Genomic DNA, 22,011 nt, shown 5'->3' with positions numbered 1-22,011 from the left:
AATTATTTTGTTTAAAAGGTAAATATATTCTCTTAGTTTGGGAAACAGGTCTTTTACTATTTTGTATATTCTCACTTTTAAACATTTATTGTTTGTAGATTATAATCATTTTGCATATTTTTATGTGAAACTCTTCAGTGCTTTACTAAATGTGATCAGGAAGAATTTACATGTTCCTTTCTTACCAGTAAAGATAGAAAAATCATTTGGCAAATGTAGCACTTTCTAGTAAAATGAGGGGCTGGAAGTATGGTGAAGAGTGCTCAGTTGCTCTTGCGGAGGACATGGTATCTTATAAATCCCTGTAATTCCAGCTCAAGGAGATCTGGTGCTGCCTTCTGGTCTCCATGGGCACCAGGCACCATTGTGACATACATACTTTATGCTGGCACTTAGATACATATAAAATAAAAGTAAATAAATCTTGAATAAAATAGTAAAATGAGTAAATATGTCGTTAGCACTGTATGATTATTAAATACTTTGCAATTAATATTTTTAGACTCATGTTAAATAAGTAATGATAGCCGGTAATTAAATCACAATAAAATAATTTTGCCTGGCTTAGGATGTACTTTATTTTTTTTTATTTTTTTAGGATGAACTCTTCTGTCAGTATTTAAGTCTAGTTGTAAATAATCTGAAGATTATTTTTGCATTTTAAATTATTTTAATGTTTACATTAATCTATTATTTTTGTATTTTAAAACAGATACATTTCTACATATATTAATGTGCAAGAGAGGGACCCTAAAGCCCACAGGTTTTTGGGTCTTCTTTATGAAGTTGAAGAAAATACAGACAAAGCTGTTGAATGTTATAAGGTAATTATAATACAGCCTATGTGGGGCTGAAGTGATGGCTTCGCAGTTCAGAGCTCAGGTTGCTCGTCCAGAGTAGCTGGGTTTTATTCCCAGCACCACATGGTGGTTCACAGCCATTTGTAATTCCAATTCAGAGGGATCTGACATCTTCTGGCCTTCCTGCTATACATGTGATGCATAGATATACATGCAGGCTAAAAACTTGTACATATTAAAAACAAAAAAAAGGTACAACCTTTGCATAGCCTTTACTGGTGACGCCCATAAGTAATTCATAGGCATTTTACCAATGTAGTAAAAACAAGCATTAATATTATCAAAACTTAGCCATAGCGAAAGGTATACACAGATAAACCCTGTGTTTTGTTTTTTTCAATTTTGCTGTATTTGTTTTTTTTTTTTTTTTTTTTTGTTTTGAGACAGGGTTTCTCTGTGTAGATTTGGACTTGCCTTGTAGACTGGGCTGGCCTGGAACTTACAGAGATCAGCCTGCCTCAGTATCCCTAAGTGCTGACCATCTAAGTTTGATTTCTGCAACCTACAAGGTGGAAAGAGGGGGTTGTCCTATGACTTTGACTGGTGTGCCATGGCACAAGAGCAACTACAGTCCTAGATTAAGATAAATAAAATTGTAATTTAAGAAAAAGCCAAAAATGGTCAGAGATAATGATTTCATTCATTCTTTTAAAATTTTCTAAGCAGCACAAAATAACTTGATTTTCTTTTGCAAAAAAATTGTTTTTGTTTTGTTTTTTTTGAGGCTACCTTATATATTTCTAGCTGTCCTAGAATTTGCTCTGTAGACCAGGCTGGCCTTGATCCCCCTGCCTTTGCCTCCTAAGTGCTGAGATTAAAGGTGTGCGATATCATACCTACTTTATAAAAAAAACTGATGCTTTAACGGCTGTAAAATAACATCATTTAGGAATAGGATTTTTAGAGGCTGGAGAGGTGGCTTAGTTTAAGAGCACTTACTATAGCTGGGCCTGGTGGTGTATGCTTGTAATCCCAGCTGAGGGGCAGAGGCAGAGGCAGAGGCAGAGGCAGATGGATCTCTGTGAGTTCCAGGGCAGCTTGGTCTACTTGGTAAAGTAAATCTAAGACAGCCAAGGCTATACAGAGAAACCCTGTTTTGGAAAAAACTCACTATTGCTTACTATTCTTATTGAGTTTGGTTCCTATCACCCACGTGGACAGCTCACAACTGCCTATAATTCTAGTTTTAGGTTATCTCAAATCCCCTTTTGGCCTCTTTGTGTACCTACCTTGTGTGTGTGTGTGTGTGTTTGTGCACACATAATTTAAATTTGAAAGAGAAATAGGAAGGAAGATATTTAATATGTACAGTAATGTTTTTGATGATTATATGTACTTGTATGCAAATTAAAATTTCTATTTTTGGTATTATTTTTTCTGATACCAGCGTTCAGTGGAATTAAACCCAACGCAAAAGGATCTTGTGTTGAAGATTGCAGAGTTGCTTTGTAAAAATGATGTGACCGATGGAAGAGCAAAGTACTGGGTTGAAAGAGCAGCCAAACTTTTTCCAGGAAGTCCTGTCATTTATAAGCTAAAGGTAAAGTTTCAAACCAGGCAACATATGGACAGAGAAAACCAAGATTTAATAAGTTTTAATATTTTGAAGCTTAAATACTTCTCAGTAGCAAACTTAACAGAGGAACACATTCATGTTTTCTTTAAAAATTTAAGTAATTTCTTTAAAACGTTTCTGAGTGTTGTCTTACTAGGCAGCATAATACTTTTCAAATGATGTCTCAATTAACTCCTTGGAAATAATATTTTAGTGAGTTTACAATTTCATAGTTATGTACAGAGTAGGTGGTATGGTAGATTGTATCATTTTGCATCAGTTTTGTGTGTGTGTGTGTGTGTGTGCGTGTGTGCGTGTAGCTAAGGTGTAAATGAAGTTCTGTCTGGCATAATTTTTGCTTCATTAGATAGTTACCTACACGTCGAAGGCTTAGAATTATTATAGCTGTGTTCTAGCCTGTCATGGTAGTGCATGCCTTTAGTTCTAGCCACTTGGGAAACAGAGGTATATCTCCACGCCCAGCCTGGTGTAACATAATGTAGGAAGTTTTAAGCTATCCAAGGCTGTGTAATGGCACGCTATCTCAAAATAACAGACAGAAATGTGTTTTAAAAACTGGAAGTGTGAGGCTTTCAAATAAAAAATAAAAATGCATTTTATTCAAAACAATTACTAAAAATGTTAAAAAATTCATGTTACGTTTTTTGTTTGTATGGTTTTTTTCAGGGAAGTCTAGGCTGGCTTCTAGTTCTGGGATTATAAAGGGAGCATTACCGTACCCAGACTATTAGGTTTTCTTGTTTTTGTTTTTGATAGTTAACAGTCTTGTTTATGTATTGTAGACTGGCTCCAAACTCATGCTCCTCCTGCCTTAGCCTCCAGAGTACTACGATTAAAGGTAGTTCTTGTTATCCTTCTCTGAGTAAAACAGCTCACTAAATAACTCTTGGAGAAAATATTTCATATATATAGATATATGTATACATTATTAGGCATGTACAGGATTAAATGAACTATAAATTGATATGTTTTTATTTATCTTTATGTCTATTTATGTTTTTATGCTATTACAATCTTTATTTTTATTTTATTATTTTTAAAGATTTATTTCTTATCAATACAGTATTCTGCTTGCATGTGTGCCTGCATGCCAAAAGATGGCACCAGATCTCACTATAGATGGTAATGAGCCACTGTATGGTTGCTGGGAATTGAACTCAGAAACTTTGGAAGAGCAGCCAACACTGTTGACCTCTGAGCCCTAAATTATTATTATTTGCGACAGAGTTTCTCTGTGTAGCCCTGGCTGTTCTAGAACTCACCTTAGACCAGGCTGGCCTCAGACTCAGATTTACCTGCCTCTGCCTTCCGAGTGCTTGAATTCAAAGCACTTCATCTAGCTTATATATGTCTTTACAAGTTTTAACACTTGTTAAATGGTATGATGGAATACAGATTTTGAAGACTCATTTTAATGATGAATATCTGATTTTGGAAGTGAAGTTATGAGATGATTAAAGAACACCTGAGCTACTTAATTGGTGTTATATTTCATTTGCTAATTACAGTGGTAGCTATTAGGGATGAAAAAGTTACTCCCCGTAGAATTATATAAAAAGTATGGGAAATGTGATTTGGAGGTGATAGTGGGGAGTGAAGAAACAATTTTATGTGTGTATAGGCTGCAAGAGGAAGCTGTTATGCAGAGCTGGTGAGGGCTCTTGTGACATGATAGCAATCACTGTTCATTTAAGATCAAGAGGGGAAACTGCTTTGAGAAGATGTTGAGGATAGCAGAACAGTGTGAGACACTGGGCTTGAGGGATTGAGTCACATTCTGTGAGATACAGAACATAATGAAGGTGAGGATCCAGGTGGTAAGGATTGATTGATTGGGTAGTCCTGGGCTTTTGGTGGTGACAGGTGTATAGGGATGTTAAGCGTCATTCTAGTCTCTGAGGTGAATGTGGGCAATCATAGCCACTGTAGTAGCTGGATGCTACTTTGCACATAAGCTGTTAACATCTGGAAATAACTCTGAAGAAGGTAACATGTAGGATGCTGCTTCCTCCTAGTTATAGTGGAAGTTTGTCCATGCACCAGTAGCTTATTTAAAATTGTGTAGATATTACTCAACATTTAATGACTTTTCTCCCAAATAGGAACAGCTTTTAGATTGCAAAGGTGAAGATGGATGGAATAAACTTTTTGACTTGATTCAGTCAGAACTTTACGCAAGACCTGATGATGTTCATGTGAATATCCGACTAGTAGAACTATATCGTTCAAATAAAAGATTGAAGGATGCTGTGGCACACTGCCATGAGGCAGAGAAGAACATAACTTTACGTTCAAGTTTAGAGTGGAATTCATGTGTTGTACAGACTCTTAAGGTAGGTGAAAGCTATTTCTCTACAGTGTTTTCTGACATTTAAATTTCTTTCATTGATAAGGCACAGCTATAAAATGAAACTTTTGTCAAGCACATTTTATGCCTGCAGGCTAGAAGAGGGTACCATATTTCACTGTAGATGGTTGTGAGCCACCATGTAGTTGCTGGGAATTGAACTCAGGGCCTTTGGAGGAAGAGCCAGTGCTCTTTACCTCTGAGACATCTTTCCAGCTTCTTCAAGCCCAATTTAAATGCATCAATTGGGAAAATGAGTTCGGAGTATATGTGTTTTATATTAGGCATATTTATAAGGTTAGTGTACAACACATCTATGATTTGCTCTGTGTATGTGTATGCATATTTACTATTTTTATTTATAAGGCTAGTGTGAAAACTCTCATTTCACACAGTTCTAATAAGAATGGGCCAAGGAGTTTGTAGGCACACAGTGGTCAGTTTCTCAGAATCTGTTAGTTTTTATAATTTACTGTGTTTTTCTAAAAAAAAAAAAAAACAGGAATATCTGGAGTCTCTGCAGTGTTTGGATTCTGATAAAAGTACTTGGAGAGCAACGAATAAAGACTTACTTCTAGCCTATTCTAACCTTATGCTGCTTACACTTTCCACCAGAGATGTGCAGGAAAGTAGAGAACTACTGGAAAGGTATGCTGATTTTAAGAGGGTTTGCTAAATGATTTTTTTTTTGTAATAATTGATACAGGTTTCTCTATACCATTATTAGCATTCCTCTAATTTACCTATAGTTCATACACTAAAACACTTGGAGAAAAATTACTTTTACTATTATTAGGAGAATTACATAATTGTATGCAACTTATTTTTAGAGAATATTTTTTTTAATTTTTAAATTATATTTTTTATGTATGTGGTGTCACATGCAGTGGTGTAGGTGTGGACTTCAGAGGATAATGTACAGGAGTTCTCTCCTTTCATTTTGTTGGTCCTGGGGAATGAACTCATTAGGCTTGACTATAATTGCCTTTACCCTCTAAGTTGTATTGCCATCCCTAGAAGATTGTTACAGTTCACCTTTTAAAATTACTATTAAATATGAATATTCACATTTTATCAAAATGTGATATTTGACTTTTTTTAATGATTAATAGCTATTTTCGAGAAAGATATTCTTGTAGCATATGTTTAAGATTGAAGTAACTGCTGGATGAAAATTTCCATCAGTTGTGTGATCTGTGATTAACCACTAGGATGCTTTATCTATGAATAAGAATATGAATCTGGAAGATGAAGTATAAAATAGGCCTTAGTAATTTTGGTTTGAATTAAATAATGAAACTGATTAGACACAGTGTGGTAGGTTTGGAGTACCTGTTTACTCTTTTCATTTTACAGTTTTGATAGTGCTCTTCAGTCTGTGAAATCTTCTGTGGGTGGAAATGATGAGCTGTCAGCTACTTTTCTAGAAACGAAAGGACATTTCTACATGCATGTTGGCTCTCTGCTTTTGAAGATGGGTCAGCATAGTGACATCCAGTGGCGAGCTCTTTCTGAGCTGGCTGCATTGTGCTATCTCATAGCATTTCAGGTAAGCCTTTTCCAGTTTCAGATGCAGTTGTCATTTCAAAAAGACTTTATTGTATTTGTCATAGAGATATGTGAATAAATATTATGTTAAGCATTGTGTTAAAATTAAGATGAAAATTAGGTTGATAACTAACTATAACAAGGTGAACATAAAGTTTAGGGTGGTGAGATAGGTGTGTTGATAATATTCTTGTGACAGTGTATATTGAGCTAGTTTATTTAGAGATCATTTTGAAGCCTTGGATCTTTTAGCTTGGCCATGTATTAAAGATGAAAATTTATTTATTATAGTTATTATTGTTAACAATTTTATTTCATGTGCATTGGTGTTTTGCTTACATGTATGTCTAAATGAGGGTGTCATCCCTGGGAACTAGAGTTACATACAGTTGAGAGCTGCTATGTTGGTGCTGGGAATTGAACCCAGGTCCTCTGGAAGAGCAGCTAGTGCTCTTAACCACTGAACCATCTCTTTAATCCCTAAAGATGAAATTGTAAATGTAAGTTAAGCTTGATTCAAAGTTATATATGGGCTAGATATCCTTCCCTCCTTCCTCCACTTTCTCTTCTCTCCTATCCCTCCTCTTTCTCTTTCCACCTCTTTCTTTTCTCTTTCCTGTCATTTCTCCTTCTCCTCGCCTCCTTTTGGTCCTTTCTTCTTTCCTCCCTCCCTTCCCTCTCTCCTTCTGTCTCTGTTCCTTTTAACAATTTCTTTTTTATTAAAAGTTTTTCTTTTAAGATTTATTTATTATCTATACAGTGTACTGCCTGCACTCCAGAAGAGAGCACCAAATCTCATTAGATGGTTATGAGCCACCATGTGGTTGCTGGGAATTGAATTCAGGCAGGACCTTTGGGAGAACAGCCAGTGTTCTTAACCTCTGAGCCATCTCTCCAGGCCAAAAGTACTTTTCTTATAATACATTCTGATTACAGTTAGCTCTCTTTTTCCTCCTCCTCCTCCTCCTCTCAGTTCCTCCCTATCTTCCTTTCCATTTTGATCCATACACTTTCTGTCTTTAATAGAAAAACAAAACAGGCATCTAAGGAATAATAGTAAGGTAAAATAAGAACATACAAATTGGAATATGATAAAACCAAACAAAAAAGAGCCCCCCCCCAAAAAAAACCATGATGAAAAAGGCTATATATGTATTGGTGTACATGTTTGCACACTTAGGAGTCCCAAACTAGAAGCCATGATATATGTGCAAAGGAACTGTAAGGTAGAAAAAAAAGAGACAAAAAACTTTCCTGACTCAACATTATGAGGCAAAGAATCTCCAAAGATGCCCTTGTTCGTTTTGTACCTACTGCTGGGCACAGGGCCTACCTTAAGTGTGGTTGTTCTCTGGTGAGATTCCTTTGGAGGAAACTAATTTTTCATTTGCAAGTGGCAATCAATTGGATATAGTTTCTGGCTTAGGAATGGGATGCTTCCCCACTTTTAGCTCCAGTACCCCATGTGGTGCAAACCCATACAGGTCCTGTGCATGAGTCACAGTCTCTGTGAGTTGTTAATGTGCAACTAAGAAGGCCTTGATTCCTTAGTTTCCTTCACATCTGGGTCTTACACTCTTTTTGCCTCCTCTTTGCAGAATTCTGAGATCTGAGGGGAGGAATTTGATGGAGACATTTCTTTTTTAGGATTGAGTATTCTTAGTTTTTGCATCTTCTACATATTGTCTGGTTGTGGGTCTCTATATTTGTTCTCATCTGGTGCAGGAGACAAGCTTCTCTAATGTTAGTTGTGCCATGTAAGGATTTATGAGTGTAGCAGAATGATGTTAAGGGTTTTTGCAACATTTCCTTTAGCAGAACAGTCGTACTTTTTTCTCTAGGTCACTGACCTGTTTTGTCTCAGGTTCTTGGCCACCCAGGCAGCATTGGTTGTAGGTTTCATCTCATGGAGTGGACCTTAAATCAAAGCAGTTATTGGTGGGTTACTCCCACAAGCTTTGTGACACTATTGCAACAGTGTATCCTTTTTTTTTTTTTTTTTTTTCCAAGACATTTTCTCTTATATGTAGTCTTGGCTGTCCTCTGCCTGGGGTAAAGGTATGTACCACCATGCTCAGCTGCACTTTCAGGCAAGTCACCATTGTAGATTGAAGGGTTTTGTGGCTGGGTTGGTGCTTACCTTTTCCCTTTGGTAGTGTGAAGAGTACTGTCTAGTACCATGATTTGTAGACCATGAATTGTGGTCTCGAACTCAGAGCAGTCTGCCCGCTGCTGCCTCCCGGAGTGCCGGGATCAAAGGCATGCACCACTATGCCTGGCTCATAATTACTCTTTGTGCTAGACATGGTGGTACATGCCTTTAATCCTAGCACTTGGGAGAGAGATGCAGGTGGATCTTTGATTTCGAGGCCAGCCTGGTCTACAAAATGAATTCTGGGGCAGCAGTGACATACAGAGTAACCCTGTCTTGAGGAAGAAAAAAAAAGCCTCTACTATTTTGGGCTTTTTTTTTGTTCTTGATTTTTTTTAATAGATCATATAAATTTTTTGCTTGCCAGCTGTTTTCCGATTAAGTTTAATCAGTAACTGACCAGTATTTAAAAATAGTCTGGAAAGGAACATCTGACAGTTGGAAATAAGGATATCATTGAGTTAGATTCTTTCTGTTCTAAAATTGTCAGGTTCCAAGACCAAGGGTTAAATTAATAAAAGGAGAAGCTGGACAAAATCTACTGGAAATGATGGCCCATGATCGTCTTAGCCAGTCAGGTAATAATATTTTAATTGATTAAATCTTGAAATGGTAAAAACTTGGGGTTAAATATTTATTTGTGTTTGTATGAGTCCTTAGGCTTGGTAGCAAGTGCTCTTAAGAGCTGAGCCATCTTGCTATCCCAGACTAAAACTTTGATTAGGCTTCTTAGGTATCCAGAGATAATCTTTAGTATCCAGAGATAATCTTCCATAAGTACTTACTCATTTTTGCCATATTTTATTCCTATTTTGCCAAAGGTGTTAAGGATGACTGGAATTAAAAAAAAAAAAAAAGTAAAACATTTTTTAACACCTCACTCTGGGCGGTAGGTCTGAGGACTGACTCTAGGACCTTGTACTTGCTTTGCAAGCATGCTACCACCGAGCTAAATCCCCAGTCCCCATGGCAATTTTTTTCTTTTCTTTTTTTCTTTTTCTTTCTTTTTTATTAAGATTTATTTACCTACTTAATTTTGTTTGCTTCCTAGTGGAGATAATTTCTGTCTAGGTGCAAGATCATCTGTCTTGAGTGTGTAAAAATATTTCCATAGTGAACAGTACTGCTGGTAAACACTGCTCTTTAGGAACAGAATCTCTGATTGCCTAAATGGAATTTATAAAATGTGTATGGGTGGGTGGTGGTGACGATGACCCTATATTTATATTTTAGTATATTTTTCAGGGTCCATCCATGGCATAATATGTAATAGTACTTAATCCAAGTAGTGGATTAAAACAAATTCTTACCCCATACTTGTAGAATAAAATATTTCTGTCAGTAGACCTAGAAATAGATACTTCCATAGAGCTGTTTAAAAGCAGCAAAGAATCTGAAAAGCCAGTTTTAGTCAGCAGGACATCAGATCAGAGCTTTAGGGCTTGGTCTTGCTGTTTTTCAGAGGCTCACTTAAATCCTACATTTTTCTATCTAAAATGCAAATACCTTTGGCATTTTTTATGCACTTTGCCCTCCCCCCCGTTTTACTTTATGTAGACATACATATTGTGAAACCTGTATTTTGTTTGTTTTTTATAAAGTACCATTTTTGTTGTGCAGTGGTGATTTGCATATTGGAAGATGAGGTCTGATATAATCATTTATTTCCTTCTTGGTCATCTCAATGAAATTATTAAGAGACACTAGTAAGTAAAATTGGTGTTTCAACATAAAATGATGGAAATAATTTGTTTTTCAGGGCATATGTTATTAAACTTAAGTCGTGGCAAGCAAGACTTTTTAAAGGAAGTTGTAGAGTCTTTTGCTAATAAAAGTGGCCAGTCTGCTCTCTGTGATGCTCTGTTTTCCAGTCAGTCATCCAAGGATAGATCCTTCCTTGGTAATGATGATATTGGAAACCTTGATGGACAAGTACCAGACCCTGATGACTTGACTAGATATGATACTGGTAAGTTAGAGCTTTCAAGGAAATGTTCTTCATCATCATCCATTTATACCAGAAAGGCTCAACAGTCTTAATATTTTATTGATTTTTTTGCATGTCTGTTTTGGCAGGGGATGGAAATTAAAGAGTATGAGTGTAGATGACACATTTTTTCTTTGAAATCTGTCTGTCTATATGTATCTATCAGTCTGTTTAATCTTATTTTTGTTTCTACATGTAACAGAGCCCTGGCTGGCCTGGACTCATTGTCTGGCCTCGAACTCAACAGAGATCCGCCTGTCTCTGCCTTCCTAGGGCTGGGAGCCACTATTTTTGTCTTCTGTGTTTTGTGTTTTTTGAGACAGGGTTTCTCTGTGTAGCCTTGGCTGTCCTGGACTCGCTTTGTAGTCGAGGCTGGCCTTGAACTCGCAGAGATCCACTTGTCTCTGCTGGGACCACAGGAGTGTGCCACCACACCCAACTTATTTTTGGCTTTTCAAGATAGGGTTTCTCTGTGTATCCACTTCGTGAATGCTGGAATTAAAAGTGTGTACTACTACTGCCTGGTAAAATATTTATATTTATATATGTTTTGTGAATTTTCTATCTTGTATGTATGTATGTATATATCTATATATCATTTGTACATTGAATTTATTTACAGGTGGTTTTTTTTGTACTATTAAAATAATACACTGAGAACTTTGGACTGGAGACTGGGTCTTTTTTTTTTTGTTTTTTTTTTTTTGAGGCAGTGTCTCTCTATGTATTCTTGCCTCTCCTGGCCTGGAATTAGCTATGTAGGCAATGATGGCTGTGAACTCAGAGACCCACTTTCCTTTGCCTCCCAATGCTGGGATTAAAAGTGTACCCTACCATGCCTGGCCTCATTTAACCAGGTTTTAATGAAAGTTGCATGTAAGATTGATTCTTATATTCTTGCACCTTCTCAGTTGTTTTCTTCCTTGTGTTTGGCCTTGTTCTTTTCTATTTAGTGAGAATTGGCTTTATGTTCTAGGTTTTTTTATGTTTTTTGTTCTGCTTTAGTTCAGTGACAGCCACCTGCTGGGGTGAATGCCTGTTTTGACAGGTGTGCCATTAGCCTTTTCTTGCTCAATGAAGATGACCTTATTCCTGTAAACTTGGACCACTTTGCCAGTCTGCTGACCTTTTTAGTGTCCTTGTACAACCTGAACTACTTCATCCTTTCAGATGGGCAGTGATGATCACAAAAGGGAAGAGTGTGAGAGAACTTCATTGATAGACAGTACATGTTTTAGAATTCATTTTTTAAAATGAAACTACAGAGACAGAGAAGCACTACCTGTTTCTTGCAGATTGCCAAAATGCTAGCATTTCTAGAAAAGTTGGGCTTTTTTACTTCCAGGAGCCCATTAGCTTTTCAGTATTAAAACTTTTGTAGAAGAAAACGTTTTTTTATTATGCTCATTAGTTAATAGAACAATATACCATTGTTATTTAATGACTCCTTATTGAAAGGAAAATCTTTTGAAAAATGTTTGCAAAGTAGGCATTATTGTTTTCTGTTGGATTTGTTTTATTTTTTGTTTTTGGTTGGTTGGTTTTTGAGACAGTTTTTCTGGGTAGCCCTGGCTGTCATGGAACTCCGCTTTGTAGACCAGGCTGGCCTGCCTCTGCCTCCACTTCTGCCTCCTGAGTGCTTGGATTTTATTGTTTATCTTTTAAGTTTAGTTTTTTTTTTTTTTCTCTCTCTCTCTTATTTATTTCTTGAAGAGTCTTTTCAGATGGCCTAGAAAAAACTTTCTCATTTACACCTGTTTAAAAAATTCATAAAGTATGGCTGGATGTTGTGGCACATGCCTTTAATCCCAGCACTTAAGAGGCAGGGCAGATTGATCTCTTGAGTTCAAAGCCATGGAATGAATTCCAGGACCCACAGGGCTACACAGAGAACTCTGCCTTGAAAAGAAAAACAAAGAAAAACAAAATTTATAAAGTATGAGTACATGAAATAAAAATGTGAAATTTTTGCTTTTCTGTTTCTCAGTTTTGAAACAAAAAAAGCAGTTTTGTAATTAAATTTTATGTTAGTTTAATTCTTTATTTTGGTAAATTATAGACCCAGAGACAATGTACCAACCATACATGGTCACTTCTGTTTCAGGTGCTGTTCGAGCACATAATGGTAGTCTTCAGCATCTTACCTGGCTTGGCTTACAATGGAATTCATTGCCTGCTTTACCAGCAATTAGAAAATGGCTAAAACAGCTCTTCCACCATTTGCCTCAGGAAACTTCGAGGCTTGAAACAAATGCACCAGAATCAATATGCATTTTAGATCTTGAAGTAAGCAATCATTATAATTAATTACATATTTTGAGTCTTCATAATTTGTTTTTCTAAATTTTTTTTTTTTTTAAACAAACCAGGTGTTCTTGCTTGGAGTTATATATACCAGTCACTTACAATTAAAGGAGAAATGTAATTCTCACCACACTTTCTATCAGCCACTGTGTTTGCCATTTCCTGTGTGCAGACAGCTTTGTACAGAAAGACAGAAGTCCTGGTGGGATGCTGTTTGTACTCTGATTCATAGGAAGGCAGTGTAAGTAGTAAACCAGTAATAATCCTTTAGCTTATGACCTGGGCTTTATTAGGGGTTTAATTCTCATGTGAAGGTTTAAAGTTAACATATATGTAAGTGTTGAACTGCATTTCTTTAAAGTAATTCTATTAAACTTTTTTAGACCTGGAACCTCAGCAAAATTGCGACTTCTAGTTCAGCGTGAAATAAACACTCTGAGAGGCCAGGACAAGCACGGCCTTCAACCTGCTCTACTTGTGCATTGGGCACAATGTCTTCAGAAAACAGTGAGTTAATTGAAGTCTGAATTTTTTTTAAAGAACATTGCCTTAAACAAAAGTTTTTCCATAATAAATTTAATGCATTTACACAGAAGCAATTAGTAAAAATACTAGTACTAGTATGCACTACATATCAGATTAGATATAGATGTTTAGCTATTTGACCAAAGTGTTACTTTCAGGGTCAGAATTTGGTTATCTAAAAATGACAGTTTTTTTTTTTTTTTTTTTTTTTTTTGCAGGGGGTTGAATTATAGAGGAAATTCACATAGCCTGGGGTGGTCTTTAGCCTGGGGTGTTCTTGAACCTCAGGTGGCCAAGGATGACCTTGAACATATACCAACCCACTTGCCTCTTCATCCCAAGTATTAAGATTACAGTTGTGAGTCACCATACCCACCTTAAAAATAGCAACTTTTTTTAAAGATATATTTTATTTTTAATTTTATTAATTACAGTTTATTCACTTTAAAAGTGTGGAACGCTTCACGAATTTTGTGTCATCCTTGCGCAGGGGCCATGCTAATCTTCTCTGTATCATTCCAATTTTAGTATATGTGCTGCCAAAGTGAGCACATGGCAACTTTTAAAAATAGATTGGGCTGCCTCATTAGTAGAGGCAGTTAATAACTTTTCTTTTATTCCATTTAATTTTGATTTGAAATTTTTTTCAGTTTCTTTAAACTATTTATAAAGTTGTGGACTTCTTACTTTTTATTTTAGGGCAGCAGTCTTAATTCCTTTTATGATCAACGGGAATACATAGGCAGAAGTGTTCATTATTGGAGGAAAGTTTTACCATTGTTCAAGATGATCAGAAAGAAGAATAGTATTCCTGAGCCTATCGATCCCCTGTTCAAACATTTTCATAGTGTGGACATTCAGGTAATAGTGAATGCTAATGAATTGATTGCATATATACTCTATACATATATAAAAATTACTACGTAAGCAAATTGTCTTGATATTTTATGAAAGTGTTTCTTCTAAATCATGTAACTGACAAAAATTATTACTGTAATGAAATGTTAATTTTCTTTAGATAAAATACAATCTTTGAAATTTTGTGTTTTAAGCAGTTTTACTAACAGTTATTAAACATACTTAGGCATCTGAAATTGGTGAATATGAAGAAGATGCACACATAACTTTTGCTATATTGGATGCTGTTAATGGAAATATAGAAGATGCCGTGACTGCTTTTGAATCTATTAAAAATGTTGTTTCTTATTGGAATCTTGCACTGGTAAGTGATGTGAAAATTGAACTGAGTTTTGTTTGTTTGCTTGCTTGCTTGCTTTAAAAATCTAATTGTATTTTGTGTAGATTTTTCACAGGAAAGCAGAAGACATTGAAAATGATGCCCTATCTCCTGAAGAACAGGAAGAATGCAAAAATTATCTGAGAAAGACTAGGGACTACCTGATAAAGATTTTAGATGACAGTGATTCAAATATTTCTGTGGTTCAGAAAGTAAGTTGCTGGCTGTTGTCTGAAGTTCAGTATTGTTGATAAGTGCTCAGGTTTTATATTTTGGCAGCTCTGAAATCTCTCAGTATTTCTTATGGTAGATGTATCAGGGATCTTTGTGTAGTAAATGTGTATGAATGTTTAGTCTCTTTATCTTAGGTTTGGTATATCTTGAAAGAACAACAGAAATTGGCAGTTGGGGCTGGGGAGATTGCTGTGCAAGGGTGAGGGTGGTCATAACCACCCACCTATCATTCCAGTACTCAGGAAGCCATGACAGGAGATCCCTTGAGTAAGCTTTCTAGTTAGGCTACTCAAGTTCTAGGTTCAGCGAGAGACCATGGTTCCGTATATAAGGTGGAGAGTGATCAAGGAAAAATTCTGTCTTCCACATGCAAACATGTGCTCATATTCCTGCCATGCACATAAATATCTATACCACACATGCGCACGTGCACACATATACAAACAAAAACATAAAAGTGTGGTATTTTAGGTACGTACTGGTTTCTAAGATAAATAGTTTTGTCATTTTGTCATGTAATCAAAATGAGCATGAACTAGTGAGGACTAGTTCTCTTTTTTAATACAGCTTTTAAATTTTTATTTAATTTTTATTTTATGTGCATTAGTGTGAAGGTGTCAGAGCCCTTGAAATGGGCATTACAGACAGTTGTGAGCTGCCATGTGGGTGCTAGGAATCGAACCCGTCCTTTGAAAGAGCAGATGGTGCGCTTAACCACTGAGCTATCTTTCTAGCCCCAAGGACTAGTTCTTAACGAATTTTTTTGACGTGAAATCAGATTTTTTTTTTCTTATTTCCTGTGGACTAGCTTTCAGCAGTTTCACATTCATACTGGTTTTATGTTTAGCCTGCCTTTTGAGAATTTCATTTATTAACTGTATTGCTGCTCTTAGATTACGATTATATCATCTGGTGTATTTCTGCATCTGTATTTCACTCTATTTCAAAATATCTTAGAAGAATGGGTAACTGTTTATGGGTAACTTAGGAGAATGGTAATGGTAAGAATGGGTAACTTAGGAGTTTCTTGAGTTTACTTTTCTTTATTACTGTGGCTTAAGATAATAGAAACAACTTAGACTTCAGATTTTATAATGCTTTTATATGTATAAGTTACAGTAAAATGTTTGCTAAAATGTCCTGGTAGTCTTCACACTTGAAAGGCTGATACCCTGGTCTACAAATTAAGATCCTATCTCAAATAAAGAAGTGAGAAAAATGTGAATAATTTAATAAAATAGAGGCCTTTATTTGTAAGTTATTTTGGATTTTTTTTTGTTTTGTTTTTCTTTTCTTTTCTTTTCTTTTTTTTTTTTTTTTTTTTTTTTTGCAAACTAAAGCCTTTTATTTTCAGTTGCCCGTTCCCCTTGAGTCTGTAAAAGAGATGCTGAACTCAGTTATGCAGGAACTTGAAGACTACAGTGAAGGAGGTACTCTTTATAAAAATGGTTGCTTGCGAAGTACAGATTCAGAGATAAAACATTCTACACCATCTCCTACCAAATACTCTCTATCACCAAGTAAAAGTTACAAGGCAAGTAGGAAAGAAACAAGTTATTGCACTGTGACAGTTTTTCCTAAATGTTATAAACATTTTTAACATTTGTGTATATGTTTATATTTTAGTATTCTCCAAAAACTCCTCCTCGATGGGCAGAAGATCAAAATTCTTTACTGAAAATGATCTGCCAGCAAGTAGAGGCCATTAAGGTAACCACTTCATTTGGCTAAATGGAACTCTTATGCTAATATTCTTTCTCTAATCATTTCCTTTCTTTGGTTTTTCAAGATAGTTTTCTGTGTAGCCCTGGCTCTCCTGGAGCTTGCTTTGAAGACCAGTCTGATATTGAACTCAGAAATCCACCTGCTTCTGCTTCTGTCTCTCCTTAGTGCTAAAATTAAAGGCGTGTGCCACAATGTCCAGTTTTTCCTTTTTTTTCTTTTTTGTTTTTATTGTTTTCTTACAGTTTATCAAAATGTGCTCTTGCTATACCCTATAGAATCAGTTGTATATCGTTTTGCATTAGATCTGTTGACTCTTAGCCATATTTTCTAAATTACTTAAACATCTTTTTCCACGAGATGTGAAACTTTTTTAATTAAATTTTTTTACATTAATTATATTTTATTCACTTTGTATCCCAGCTGTAGACTCCTCCCTCATTCTCTCCCAAGATATGTGAAACTTTTAAGATAAAACATTTTACCTAAAACATACGGTTCCTGTTATCCACGTATGAGTAACTTGTACTACTACGCACTATCATACCTTTTTCTGTTTATTTATTTCTCATCATGGCTATTGATAAAGTATGTCAAGTTTATCATTAGGAATTGAAAAGTTGTCTGAGCTTGTTTTTCTGTTTAAATACTTTTAATATGACTGGCTTAACGATAGTGTAGCATTTAACGGGTTTTTATTTTAGAATTATAAATACAGATTTTTTTTTCATCCTTTTTGGCCAAGAACTAAATTATTCCTATACCTAATACTATATATACTAAGTAGATTTTGCTAGGTGGTGATTATTATGGTATGTATGATCCAGCAGTGTTTGGTTTTGAAAACTGGTTAAATAATGAAGTTTTGAATTTGTACAATTAGTTTTTGTTAAATAAATCATGATAACACATTAAAGTTTCTTTCAACATGCAGGTTTCAGTCATTCAGCATTGTTTTCTGTGGAAATGTAGTGGAACATTATTTTGTGAGCCTGGAAGACTGGGTGCTACACTGAGTTTTGAGTCTAGTTACTGTTTTGGACAAATTGATTTCTTTTTATCTTTTTTCTTTTTTTTTTTTTTTGTAAAGTTTGAGAATTGTTGAAACCAGTTATCATATTTTCTGGTTTTTTAAAAAGTACTTTTAAGAATATATATACATGCAGGTGGTTATGTTTTCTGTTAATTTCTACTTTGTCTTATTCTCATTGTAGGTGGAATTTACCAGTTGGGTAGATTTATTGGCCAGTGAGCTCTAGGGAATTCTCTAGGAGTTTTGGTTCATACCACCAAACCCAGCTTTTATGTGGACACCAGAGTCTGAACTCAGATCTTCATGCTTATACAGCAGTCACTTTATGGAACAAGTCATCTCCTCAGTACTTTTAATATTAATGATTATTGTAGATCACGGTTAGAACTATGGGTCAGATACCCCATCATTTCTTATAGTTTTTTACATATGGATGTACAGAATCTAGGCAGAATTGAAGAGGTAGATGAGTGGGAACTATTTTTAACTTGAAAATTGAGGTAAGGAGATATTTGAAACACTTGTATTTATTTGTTTATGTGTTTGAGACATTTTTATAGTACAAAAAGGCCTGAAACTTGTGGCAGTTTTCCTGCCTAACTTTCCCTTGTGCTGGGATTATGTGTGTGAGCTATAATTCCAAATGAAGCACTTTAGAACGAGAAAGCAGGTATACTAGGTTTTTTTTTTTTCTGATTTCATTTGTTTGGATGCCTAGGCAGAGAATTTTGAAGCTGGTTCAAAATTGACACGTCATCTGGTCTACTAAGCAAGTCTAGGACAGCCAAGGCTACACTAGGAAATACTGATTTGCAGAAAAGAAAAAGAAAAAAAAAAAGCAGTAGTGTGTCTGCCATCTCGTCTGGCAGGAGAGAGTTGGTATAAAAACATTTTGAAGTCTGATCTGGATCAGATATCAGTTCTATCTTTTCCTGCATCTATCTGTCTATATCTATGATCTGTCTATTTGAGATATGAGTTATGTTGTTTACTAACAACATGGTATGACTAAGAATGTATACATGATAAATTCTGAGCAGATACTGTTTTCAGTTGCTGCTGAGTAATTTGTCATTACCTTGGAAATTAGCTACCTCCCATGTGGTTAAGAAATGATTTTCAGTGTTGAGTAGTCCAAACAATCAGGAAAATTTATCAGTGTGAGGAGAAAACCTAATAAGCTGAGTAGATAGCTCAAAGTGCTTGTGATTGTCAGGAAAAGAAGTTTCATTTGTAGGTCTTAATTTTTTGAGTGGTTAAGTGTTTTGGGGGACTAAATTTTATGAAGATTAATCTAAGTAAGTATGGAATGGAAGTGGAGTGAGATTTAGAGAGTTCTTTGGGGTACAGTTAAAGTGGACAAGTAGACAGATTTTTAACAAATTAATTAGTCATGTTCTCAGCATTCAGGTTCCAGTGGAAAGTATAGTCTAAAAGATACCACCAAGCACTTAAGTCTAAAATATTTGTTAAGTGTTTGCTGAGACTTTCTAGCATTATGTAATTAAATGTTTTACATTCCTTTTTTTTTTTTAATAGAAAGAAATGCAGGAATTGAAGCTGAATAGCAATAACTCTGCATCCGCGCATCGTTGGCCTTCAGAACATTATGGACAAGACCCAGGTCCTGATGGATATCAGGGGTCACAAACTTTTCACGGAGCTCCACTAACTGGTGAGCTGGCAGCTGAGCAACCCCTAGATTCCAATAAAATAATACTTCTTTAAAATTTTTTTTTCCCTTTTTTGTATTACTGAGACAAATTTGGAGTCTTGTGCTTGCTAGATAGGTGTTCTGCCCCAGCTCAGTCCTCCCCCATTTAAATAGGTAACTTGTGAATTTAACTTCTCTGTGCTTAACATGTCTACTTACATTTTTGCCAAAATACTGTATTTGATATACTGAAAATTTTAGAAATTCAATAAGAAACAAAACAAATCTTAACTAAATCTAAATACATTAACGCTAAATCTTTTTACTTATGTCTATTTACTTACATTAAGCTAACTGTGAAATGTTTCATAAGTTGAAACATGTTAACCAGTGTAGTTACATACTAAGAGGTACCTAATAAAAACTTAGACCTCTTGAATTATTTTGATGCTATTTAGAGAGACAAGAAGTTAATTCATTTATTTTGATTGTGAGCCTACCCTTTAATTTCAGTCATCTCTCCAGCTCTTTTTGAAACATGATAATTTACAGGAAAACTCATAATGAGTTCTCTTGCTCTTTATTAACTATATAGTTTACCTATTTATGTATCTATCATGTATATGTGTGTGTGTGTGTGTGTATGTATTTATCATATCAGTCTATATCTATATCTTTCTCTTAACTATTTATAGAAATTCATTCACCTGCATCTTCCTCCAAAATGCTGAGATTATAGGCATGAGCTCCATAATAAGTTTTTCTTTTTCACATTTTAACTATATAATTTAACCCCTAAAATATGGAGAATGATACTTACTTCACATAATTATTATGAGCATTTATGTATGTGCTAGTAGTTTAGTAAACACTTATGAGCTAAGGTTACTAATAGTGTTTATTGTGGGTTGATTGCAAAAATACATTTTGTATGTAATTTTAACATAGTAACAGGATGTAAATACTTTTGGTAACTCAGTTTTATAGATGAAGAAATAGCTTTAGAGGGGTTAGTTTATCCATTATTACTTACTATACAGCTAGTTACTAATAGAAGTGTCATAGTGAAAATATCCTATACCATACACTAATATAACAGGTTGCTCTCAAAATATAGATTCACTGACAATGCTGTGTGAAATTGTCAGGCAGGGTACGATGGCAGACATGCTTGTAATCCAGTGCTCAAGATGCTGGGGCAGGAAGATCATAAGTCTAAGCCAGTTTGGCCTCCATAGTAAGGCCCTGTCTCAGAAACAAATCCACAGAACTTCAGGATGAATTTATGAAACATGAATGAATTTAGTGTTATTTACTTTCTATTCTTAAGACATTTTTATGTATATGCAACTATTCTGAAACCTGAAACACACCTTTGGCACCAAAAATTTTGGGCAAGAGATACTTAACTAGTATCAATAAATATATTGATTATTTTGTTCTTTTGTTTTTATAGCATCTTTGTAGCCCAGGCTAGATTAGAACCCATGATGTAGCTCAACTGCCTTCAAACTTAAAATGATCCTCCTGTCTTTTTTTGAAGGGTGGGTTGAAGGTGTGGAGCCACTATTCCCTGAAATGCATGCTGTTTTCTACTTGCTTTCAAATCAGGAAGGTTAGAATGAGATCTGGTTTAAAAAAGCACATTTGTGTTCTGGTTCATAGAGCCACATTTAAGAAACTTACTCTGATCTCTTCTTACAGTGATTCTAAGTGTTAGCAGAGTTTTGTGAAGTTAAATTTTAAGTGTCATATCTTACACAGATAAGTATATGTTTAGAGCGTAGTCAGATATTGCTTGCTTAAAACCCCTGGGCATCGTCTGCAGGGCAATTAGGGGAGAACAGGCTGACAACCTGTAGAGTTGGTTAGTGCTTGTGTGCGGTGGGTACTTTAGCATTTCTTTGGTTACTATTTCCAGTTCTTCTGTGTAAAGGCAAAAAGGATCCTTTTGGTGTCATATAAGCATATAAACAATATTCATATCCTCTCATTCTTGTAATGGCAAGGAATTGTGATAACTGGCAAGTACATCCTTGTTTTATAGTGAAGAAAAATTTCATTTGCTTGTTGACAGGGTCATAAACTTATTGGCAGCTTATTTTCCATCTGTGTTCATAGATGATGAGTTCTTGTCTTTTAAAAATGAAGATAAAGATAAAGAAATAAACATCCTTGGAAATTCTGAACAATGTAAAGAAAACTAAAAGCTATCCTTTAAAAACACAGTCTTTAAATTTGTTTGTTTGTTTCATGCACTGGGTGTTTTGTCTGCATGTATGTCTGTGTTGTGCATGTGCCTAGTACATGAGGCCAGAAGATGATGTTGGATCCTCTGGAACTGGAGTTATAATTATGATCTATCATGTGGATGCAGGGAATTCAACCTGGTGTTTCTGGAAGGGCAATCAGTGTTCTTATCTGAAGACCCATCTCTCTAGCCCCTAAACACATAGTCTTAACATTTTGGAGCATTTTCCTTTTGACCATTCTTTTTGTATACATAAAATGATTTTATGAAATTGTTACTATTAATTATTTATATAAGTTAGCCTGCTTTTTAAATGTTACTTTAACTTTGGAGCATTTTAAAATAATCTTTGAAAACACTGTTTTTGGGCTGGGCATAGCATACGCCTTTAATCCCTGCATTCAGGAAGGCAGAGGCAGGTGGATCTCTGTGTTCGAGGCTAGCCTGGTCTATAAAATGATTCTTGGACAGCCAAGGTTACACAGAGAAAACCCTGTCTTGAAAAACCAACAATAAAAAACTGCATGGTATTTCCTCATCTGCAAATACAGCCAATATTCTTTATTTTTTAATGTTTCTAG

At 35.3% G+C, this 22,011-nt stretch overlaps 1 protein-coding gene and 1 non-coding gene across 3 annotated transcripts in view; one reads left to right on the top strand and one right to left on the bottom strand.

Moving 5' to 3' along the window:
* Positions 1-22,011, top strand: part of LOC110560706 (E3 SUMO-protein ligase RanBP2) — a 53,014-nt gene that overhangs the window by 6,930 nt on the left and 24,073 nt on the right. The window contains exons 3-18 of one of the 2 annotated variants that reach the window (XM_021656716.2): positions 713-824; positions 2,248-2,400; positions 4,539-4,769; positions 5,286-5,431; positions 6,140-6,332; positions 8,974-9,061; positions 10,243-10,452; positions 12,575-12,756; positions 12,840-13,015; positions 13,158-13,281; positions 13,999-14,160; positions 14,384-14,521; positions 14,602-14,748; positions 16,125-16,304; positions 16,397-16,480; positions 19,065-19,200. In XM_021656716.2, coding sequence (XP_021512391.1) covers positions 713-824; positions 2,248-2,400; positions 4,539-4,769; positions 5,286-5,431; positions 6,140-6,332; positions 8,974-9,061; positions 10,243-10,452; positions 12,575-12,756; positions 12,840-13,015; positions 13,158-13,281; positions 13,999-14,160; positions 14,384-14,521; positions 14,602-14,748; positions 16,125-16,304; positions 16,397-16,480; positions 19,065-19,200 — 2,462 coding nt within the window. The remainder of the gene's footprint in view (positions 1-712; positions 825-2,247; positions 2,401-4,538; positions 4,770-5,285; positions 5,432-6,139; positions 6,333-8,973; positions 9,062-10,242; positions 10,453-12,574; positions 12,757-12,839; positions 13,016-13,157; positions 13,282-13,998; positions 14,161-14,383; positions 14,522-14,601; positions 14,749-16,124; positions 16,305-16,396; positions 16,481-19,064; positions 19,201-22,011) is intronic. The other variant, XM_060369561.1, reaches the window with a different exon arrangement.
* Positions 13,746-13,851, bottom strand: LOC132648427 (U6 spliceosomal RNA). The gene has a single exon (XR_009586829.1). It is a non-coding gene; the product is annotated as a U6 spliceosomal RNA (small nuclear RNA).

The sequence above is a fragment of the Meriones unguiculatus genome, chromosome 16 (genome assembly GCF_030254825.1).
Source record: "Meriones unguiculatus strain TT.TT164.6M chromosome 16, Bangor_MerUng_6.1, whole genome shotgun sequence".
In the NCBI taxonomy this organism is placed as follows: domain Eukaryota; kingdom Metazoa; phylum Chordata; class Mammalia; order Rodentia; family Muridae; genus Meriones; species Meriones unguiculatus.
Note: the sequence above shows the minus strand (reverse complement) of the source record. Positions and strands in the feature narration are given on the sequence as shown.